General features: G+C 31.6%; 1 protein-coding gene across 1 annotated transcript; it reads right to left on the bottom strand.

Annotated features, from left to right (window-relative positions):
* Nucleotides 1-4,430: 4,430 nt before the first annotated feature.
* LOC145116472 (basic helix-loop-helix (bHLH) DNA-binding superfamily protein) lies at nucleotides 4,431-9,561 on the bottom strand. The gene is made up of 8 exons (XM_079052814.1): nucleotides 9,297-9,561; nucleotides 8,907-9,005; nucleotides 8,052-8,691; nucleotides 6,920-7,063; nucleotides 6,405-6,470; nucleotides 5,809-5,874; nucleotides 5,124-5,183; nucleotides 4,431-4,885 (listed from the first exon to the last, which is right to left on the bottom strand). Exons 2-8 carry the CDS (start codon nucleotides 8,999-9,001, stop codon nucleotides 4,760-4,762), a joined length of 1,197 nt encoding a protein of 398 aa, XP_078908940.1. The 5' UTR covers nucleotides 9,002-9,005; nucleotides 9,297-9,561; the 3' UTR covers nucleotides 4,431-4,759.
* Between the last annotated feature and the right edge of the window lie 240 nt (nucleotides 9,562-9,801).

Raw genomic sequence — 9,801 nt, 5'->3', positions numbered from 1 at the left:
ACTCGCCTCCTTGAACTTGAAAATCAGCTAGCATGAACAAGATGGATCCTTTCCTTTCTGAGAACCTACACAAAAATCTTAACATTATTTAGCTTGTACTTTCTTGTATTACTCTTATAAAACTTATGTATATATTTTCTTATTTTCTATTTGATTGTAGTGCTCTTTTGGGATCTGTTTTCTTACCTTTCAAACCATTCTTAAATTTCGATAAAATAATATTGGTTAAGCTCCCTCTTTTATCTTTTCAGAAATATAAAGATCTCGTTCTAATGATTTTTGGTTGATTTTATATTAAATTTACAAATTAGTAACTTTAAGCTGTCACATTCTGGACCACTCAAAACTATTGTAATAAACTGTACCAATCTACTAAGAATTACATCAAACCCTTTATATGTAGGAAACTATACATCCATATCTAACTATATGCTTTGGAATTTTGGCATTTAGAGTTCTGATGAATTTATTATGATTTTTTGAAGACAATGCATGAAATCTGTGACAGCATGGACCAAACTGAGAGGATTGCCAATTTTACCCCTCAAGGATATGGAATTTCGAAATGTGATTCAAAGTTTGAAGAAACTAGACACGATAATATTTCCATAAAAATAAGTCTCATGATTTTTAGGTGTTCCTATTTACTTGTACGAATTTTAGAAGTTGGAGGACAGATTTGGGAAAATTGATCATAATAGCTTTTAAATCACTTTTGGTGTTCTATTAAGTACTTAATGGTTAAGCCTTAAGTTTATCACTTTTAACATGATTGTTGGTTACTCATTAGGATATTGAGATGTGAAATTCAGTTTAACCTAAGGATCTTAATGTTTGGCTTAATGAGGGTTCAAAGTTAAGGATTTTCACATAAAATGCCACTTTTACACTTATTAGGTTCTTTCAGACAATATGACAAACACCTTGTGTGCATGAAATCTTATAGTGATCATTAACTCTCTAATAGACTTCAATCCAGCCCCTAGAGCTTACTATTTTCATTTATCATTGACACGAACAATTAACATAAAGAAGAAACGATTCATGATTATAAATGGAACGATGTCAGATTTCACAATATCATGAATCTGACTCATAATTCGATCAGATCCATTGTTTTCCTGATCAGAGTACAAATCAAACTAGAATGTGCTAATGAGAGAGAGAGAGAGAGAGTAGTGATGGTACCTTCGGAAGATCAGATTGTTTATCATACCACCACTTTCTTTTCCGCTCCCAAAATCGAAATCACGCAGTCAAATCTCCCCATTTTTACCTCCGGCGCGACAACATTTCATTCTGGTGGACATTTCTCCAGATTCTTGATCTGTGTCGTGGAGACCGCGAACCAGATCTGGTGCCTTCAACTTCAAATCCTGATCTGAAGAAACTAGGTATGATAGGTGGTTCAGATGAGACGAGGAGGTGAAGCAGATTCCTAGAGAGCGGAGAAACGACGCTTTCAGCAGTGGTCCGACAGTTAGATGGCCGACGGCGGAGATATGACAGTTCTGGCGGCTGTCCGGTGCTCTTAATGGTGGTCCGGCGATATTAAAAAGACGTACTAACGTATACTGGTGGGGTGGTGTTGGGGTAGGTAGTTTTTATTTGTTTATAGTAAGATTTAAAGTAGTGGGTTAAAATTGTTCTCAAATGTTCTCACGGGAAAAATGTTCTCATTGGAACATAACACTCTCTCTCTCTCTCTCTCTCTCTCTCTCTCTCTCTATATATATATATATATATATATATATATATATATATATATATATATATATATATATATATATATATATATAATTAACTTTAATTATGACTATGTAATAAAGTTGAAATATAAAGAAAGATAAATATGATAATCCTAATCATCTAAAAAACAAAACCAAAGTGATATTGTTCGCACTCGAAATTAAATATTGTTTTAATTATTATTGTTTGCAATTACAAAGCTTTTAATTTTTTCTAAAGTTTAATTAAAATAATTTAGTGACATATTTACAACTTGTAAATTTGTAGTTTATATAATTGATTATTTATATACATAGTTTAACCATGAACTCTCCAAAGATTCATCGAGATTTACATTACTATTTAAGTTTTGTTGGCTTATTTTAATTTTGATCGTATTAGGTATATAGTCTGGTTCGTCTTTGTCTTAGTGGTTTAAACCAAAACCGATCTAAAATTTTCCATGTTTTCGAAATCAAGAGATCAGGGCGATAATTAATTTTCGAAAAACCTCGGTTTTTCGTTTTACTTTTCATCGATTTTATGAACTCCCTTAATTGTGAGTTAATTCCATGATATATATCGATTCTCCACCAGTCACCACTATTGACCGCCATCACTTGCGTCCACCATCTCAGCACTGTGATTCTAGCAATCGTTCTTCACCCTCCACTGATGAAATTGAAGATCAAAATCAATTCATCCCTTGATTTATGGAGCAGTTACCTTAAAATGTGATCGAATAACACCCAAACGCGACTGAGATAGAGATGCAACAGAGAAATTCTGTCAATGGAAGTCCATAAGGAACGATGGCTCCGATTTCTCATAAAAAATGGTCGTAAATAGCGGCGGCCTGAAGAAGACGATGGTGAGGGAAAGTTCCAAACACAGGTATCTGTTTACAAGAACCCTGAGGTCTCTCTCTTTCTCTCTGTAATAACCTTTCTTTATCACACACAAACACACACATTAAAATGTAGAGAGTAAAATTATGGCTTGATTTATGTGCTTGATTTATGCTCAGTTCTAAAGCTGGATTTGAAAAATTATCAAAAAGAATAAACACTTGAAGCTCTTTAATCATTCGTAGGAAAAAAACTATAATTACAGTACCTGATTGTTTGTCAATAGCTATTAGTGTCTAGTCTGGGTACCTAATTCTAACATGTCCTTACTTTTATAACTGATTAAAGCTATGTGTAGATGTATCACACATGATGTTGGTCTAGAATTATATTTCTTTTTATTATGTTGTCGCATGTCACTTTATGATCTGTGTTGTTAGTAGCATGATAAGCCATGAAGCATATACACACACTTTAGACGTGTATTTTCACTAAGGTTTAGGGTTTAGGAGCATTACAAATTCAAAGTGTTGTGAATCATTACATTCTGCATTATCACAATCAAACCCTGTTTATCTAACATGGACTTTGACCATATTTATATATCTTTATGTTGTTTTGTAAATCTCAGTTTACATGTTGTTTCAGTGGCTTTCAAGCTGTCCAAGAGGAAAGTTGATGAGAACTTACATTTACTGCATAACATCATTTTTGGAAAACGAACAAAGGTGAAAAATCAACAAATTAATCAATCTTTTTATCTTTTTTCATATATGAAAGCTAAGTTTTTGTGGCTTTTGATTATTATGCAACAAATATATTATTCTGTTAGAATATTCAACAAAGAATGTTAAGAATATTATGCAACAAGTATATTATCTTGTTAGAATATTCAACAAAGAATGTTATTTTTTTCTTAGTCACCTTTTGTGTTAACATGATCTTTTCATTTATTTATATTTCAAATGTTTTGTTCGTTGTATATATTCTTGATAATACAAATTATTTAAGAATATTCAAAACCATTCTGCAAAAATAGTTTATTCTGTAAGAATATTATTGCTGTATTTTGATATTGTAGTTAACTATTTATATGTTTAATGTGCAGTTGTTACAAGTGTATCACTACAAAATATTTGACAATGAATTTGTGATAGAAATGACTTGAAGACCTGATGGGAAAGACTTGAAGAATGAATTAAAGAATGATCACACTCACTGTTTAAGAATGTTGTTATTTTTTAAGAATTACACTTGTTATTCTTTCAGAATGTTGTTATTATTCAATGAATCACAATCATACAATGTAATTATTTGGTATATTATTAGTTCAAGAATCAATTTTGTGTATTCTTTCAGAATGTATTTACTAGTTTATGGTTGATATTCTATCATTCTGACAGAATAAAATGGAAAAATATATTTACTAGTTTATGGTTTGCATTTATTCTGACAGAATAAAATCGAATTTTTAAATTTGAATTAAGTTAAAATATTCAGATTTTTAAAAATAAAGGAATTAATTATCCCTAAAAATCCGAAAATTTCCTTTTTTAATATAGGTTAATTGACTAAAATGCCCTTATGCTGAAATTTGTGTGATTATATGGTACATGTTATCCTATTTTAATATCATAGACCCTCAGATCATGACCTTTCATTCTATTCCATCCGGTGGTCCAGATCTGTGCATTCTGACACACAATAGTTAGTAAAAACAAAATAACCTAAGTTATATATATATATATATATATATATATATATATATATATATATATATATATATATATATATATATATATATATATATATATATATATATATATAAGTTAATTAAGAAAAGCTCAACACCAGTTAAAGTTTAACCATGATCATAACAACAATAGCACATTCAATTACTAATCAATGGATCAAACGTGGTCCACCCTTAACATCATATTCTAAAAGATGACCAAATTTGCTCCACGTTTTTCATGAAAGCATATGATCAGAAACTCCCTAAGCCTTCTTAATTCACCCATTCAGTTAGCTATGACTTTGAGATCATTATCAAGCCATTGTTATGCTTCATTGTGCCCTAGCTAGCTAGTTTCATCTCCATCGTTACAATATATATGATCAAATCACTTGCAATTATTCAAGTGGATAGGGCTAGCTGATCGAACCTGACGACTTAAAATTAATTATGGAGCTTGCCAAACACCTCCACCTCCATCAGTAACGTATGACAAGCACGACAATGGAACCAGGCACAATCCTCGACTTCTTAGATCTCTTTTTGCCTCTTCGTTTCCATCCTCCATTGAAACCTGATCATTACATGCATATACCATTGTAATTTGTGTTAGTTTTTTATATAGTCATATATATTCCCAGTTAAATGTTAGTTTGTAATCTTTGTTATCATAAGTAACGAACATATACAAAATATTAAGCCAATATATGGAATACAATATATCAGTTTAAATTTTTAGTTCTTTTTTGGCCTAACATATTTCGTTTAAAAGAATCCTGTATGTAATAAATCAAACAAATGCAATATCTTACCCCTGATGTCGGTAATCTGTTGGACTTTTGTGTTGACTTCATGTATGGCACGCTTAACGTCTGCAAATTATCACTTATATTTAGACGTAAAGAACTCATGGTAATTCAAGTATAACTAATTAAACACATATTTTTTTACTCAATATTAATCAAAAGTTACAAAAAAAATCGAGAACCACACATATATAAAGTAGCGATATTCCGTTTCAAATCAAAACATTATCATGTTTTCTCAAATACGAACATATTCAAACTCCTCCGTTAATTCCTCATTTGTGTCTCAACATATATAGAGATTAATTGACAAGACCATGACACGACACCACTAAACAATGCATTTTAACGGCTTTTTAACACGAAACTATCATCATATATATATAGAACAGTATATATATATATATATATATATATATATATATATATATTATATATATATATATATATATATATATATATATATATATATATATATTAAAACAACAGTATACGTGGCCAATTAAGGAAATGAGAATGCATAACAAAAGTCTCACATTATGGACTTCCCATTTCTTTATTAATTAACATTGTAATATAATTTACATCCTACGAGACTGTATATATAATATAACATGTAGATAATAAATAAATATTATTTGTGGAACCCAAGAAGAATGTTTTGAAGAAATGGAAGTAGGGATGAGACTACCTCGACTTGGCTTTGTAAGAATTTGATATATCCAATAGCCTCCATTAGCACCGAAGCTGTGTCTGTCTGCAAATATTCTCCAAATTACACTTTATTTTATTATTTAGTATTCATATAGCATGGGTCAGAAACGCACTTCTGATCAAAATGATTAATAAATACATTTTAAAACTAATTAAACACATTTTTAAACTTGGAGTGGGGCACTGAGATTCATAAACTGTACTACTCTCTCTCCTCTCTCTCTCTCTCTCTCTCTCTCTCTCTCTCTCTCTCTCTCTCTCTCTCTCTCTCTCTCTCACTCTCTCTCTCTCTCTCTCTCTCTCTCTCTCTCTCTCTCTCTCTCTCTCTCTCTTATTTTTTCAGCAAATAAACCAGGATATAGTAATGAGAAAGTAAAGGAAAAAGGATTTAATTTGTTGTCATTAAAGAAATCGGGTCGGGTTTTATGTATAAAGAATTTAAATGGATATATAAAAAAGAAAATAACTTAGTCTTGAAGTTTATTATAGTTAGTTTTAACATAAATTACTGCAGAATTAAGAAAGCTACTATATACTAACTTTTAAGTGATGGGAGAAGACATAAAACACTACCTTCCCAAAAGGTGCCACCATCTGCTGAAGGGCTGCAATTCTGTCTCCTAATTTCTCCTTTCTAACCTGATTCAAACACAGTTTATACTCCAACTCAGATCACCAAAAATCCACACACACATACACACACACACACACACAAACAATTTTGTTTTTGGCTGTTCAAAAAACAGTACATTAGAAGCTGTCTGATCAAAGCTAGGATAAATAGAAGACCGAATCACGAAAGAAAAAGGGAAAAACTGCGTTTTCTATTTTGGGAATTTTGATAGCAACTTTACTTGTCCTATATAGATTTTAGTTTTATCACCAAAATGTGCAGTTTCCTTGTAATTTTAATTATAGAGAATTAATGTATTTGCAAAGTTTTAAGAATATAATCTGCATCATATATATGTGTAGAATTGAAAAACTCGATCGTGAGATTCAGAAGTGAATTCGATCTCATGATGGAAGTTATACTCCGTAGAAGATAAAGAGAGAGGTTTCTAAATATGGAATGTTTATATAATTACCTTAAAAGGTGCGCAAGAGGCACGCGGCTCCATTTTTGATTTCTTTGGTAGTGTGGATTGAGGAGCCTTTGTGTCCATGTAATTGGTAGCTGGTCTCTTTGCTTCTGTACAACTTGTAGTACTAGTGTTGAAGGCTGATGATATCTGAAACAAAGTTTGAACAGCTGAAGCTATACAGTTTTGTTTCAACTTTTGAATCATCATAAATCTTGTCAAAGAGTCTATATATGTCTAAACTAAAGACTGCATTTTCGCCTGAATCAAAGTAAAGAAATGAAGATGATGTATAAAGCTGAAGGTATCATTTGAGGAGGAAAGAAAAGAAAAGGCAACTTTTACTTGTTTTAGGACAAAAAATTTCCGAAAAAAGTGGGAAATGTTACAAAAAAAGTAGGGAAGATAAAGTCTTCGATGTCTAGCATTTCCTAGAAAAGACTTGACATTATTGTTTTAGAATCTGGAAAACCATATCTTAGACTGAAAATTTTATTGGATATAGAAGTTCAAATTCTTGAAACTGTTTTATATAGGAAATAAATTTCGTTCATTGTCACAAAGTTAAAAGAAATGAAAAGAAATTAAATGCGAGTGTTAGAAAACATAAAAACGAAAAATTTAGCATAAAAAAATAATGTTTTTTAAAGCGAATTAAAAAACCCATATATAAAGACATCAAATAAAGAGATTAGTTAATTAAACTGATAATCTTTAGGTTAAAACCTAGAAAAATCATTTTTCAAAAGAGTTGGAAATTCACAATAAAGACATGACAATGAAATGATTTAATTTAAACAAATAATTAATCTCTACGTTAACCTAAACAAATAATTTTTCAAAAAGACTCAGAAAACCGTACATAAAAACATGATAATGAAGAGATTTAAACTGATAAAGTGATAATTAATGTCTAGGTTAACCTAATTAAAGAAAATATATATATATTTTTTTAAAAAAGATTCCAAAAAACACTAATTATAAAGACATGATAATTAAGAAAGAGATTTACATCAATAATCTCTAGGTTATGAAGGCTTGGATCTCTTCTCCTTTGTGTTTTTTATATTAAAAAATAAAATAAAAATAGATTGAATGAATGAATGAGACAATTAAGATAAAGAGAAAAGAAACTCACTTTAGTAGGGCAAATTGCTGGCCTATGAGGTTGATGCATCTGATCAAGCCCATATGACAAACAAGTGTCTTTGAAAAAGCTTCCAAGTTGATGAGGATTGAATGAAGAAGGATGGCTAAAGGTCCCATTAAATCTTGGCGAACCAAACAGATCCAAAGCAGGCAAGTTCATATCAAAAGAATTTGCTGGGGATTGATTCAAATTTGAAATATTTATCGACGGAAAAATCTGGCTAAAACTCCCTCTTGATGCACTTCGACTAGAACCATTTTGGTAATGATAATTTGAACTATCATCTGGGAACTGATCTATAAGCTGCTGTCCTCCTTTTATTTGACACCCATTCGAGAATGTTCTAAACAACACATCAGGCTTTAACTGCATATCTTCGATACTGGATGTTGGGCTACTGTTTATCATTTCTGTAAATTTTGGATATGATTCTGAGCCTGAGAATTCATCTTTGCTTCTTCCCAGACGCCGCAATTCATGGGTCATGAAGCTTTCAATAGGATTATTAATGCTTGTCACATTGCTATTGTTGTTGGTATTCCATGGTAATCCCAACTCATGTACCATAGGAGTAGTGCCCAGGTGTTGCTTTTGATCTCTTGAGTTTGTATCATTGCTCGTATTGTTCCTATTTCAAAAGTACATTTGGAATTGTGTCAAAACCCTAAAAAGAAATTGCTGAAGTTACATTATAATGAACAAGTTTATAAAAAGTTAGAAACTTGCGATATTGGTGAATGATTTCTTGGTGTAGAGTTTAATCGCATTAATGAATGGAAAAAAAAACAAACCTAAGTTTCCAAATATAGAAACCAATATATAGATAGAGGGTGGGGAACTTACAAAATGGGATTTTGGGACCAAGAAAGTCCATAGCAAGAAGAGTCCGGTAGAGGCTGATGATCGTGATGTTGTTGGTGGAAATTTGCAGACTCCATAAGTCTATATGAATGAAAGATTATAATATATATATTGTTGCCGGAGATACCCTAAACACCTTTTGTTAAATAAAAATTAACATAAAAGAATTGGAAAGAGCAAAGGGAAAAGGGTGGAGGGATCTTGAAAATCCCAAGAAATTAACTAAGCTTTGTGATCTTAAACTAAGATGGTGGAGAGAGCGAAAGCAAGTTTACTTATAAAGAATCTCTACATGATCACCCGGTTCAAATTCAAAGATTGAAGCGACGCCATATAAAATACTATACAACACATGTAAAGATCAACACATACCTCTCTGTCTTTGTGTGTGTGCGTGGTTTTAGTTATGCTTTTTCATAGTATCTGCTGCACTCTTCACTCTTTTAAAGTCCCTTCTTTAAAGCAACCCTTGAAAAAAGGAAAGCAAGAAAAAAAAAAAGAAATATACCCTCCAGCTTCAGAGACACCTCTCTTTTCACTGAACTTTTTTGCACCTTCACCAACATATATTATAAACAAATACTGAATAACCACATATATAATAATCTCTTCTAATGTTGGAGAGAAGGGGCGGGGGGGGGGGGGGGGGGGGATGACAGGGTCAGGAAAACTAAGCTGCAATTACAGGGTTATGATTAGGGTTGCTCCTACATCATATACATAATACATCATAATAATGATAAATCTGTTCTTTTGCCTTTGATCCCAAGGCTTTCAAGAAAAGTCTGAACCCCAGCCAAAAATCATGATGGTTTCAACCCCATGCTCTCTCAACATACCCACATGTGTGTAGGCCTATATATGCGTTTCCGTATAT

This window comes from Lactuca virosa, chromosome 5, assembly GCF_052849685.1.
Source record: "Lactuca virosa cultivar CGN04683 chromosome 5, Lactuca_virosa_CGN04683_v6, whole genome shotgun sequence".
In the NCBI taxonomy this organism is placed as follows: Eukaryota; Viridiplantae; Streptophyta; class Magnoliopsida; order Asterales; family Asteraceae; genus Lactuca; species Lactuca virosa.
Note: the sequence above shows the minus strand (reverse complement) of the source record. Positions and strands in the feature narration are given on the sequence as shown.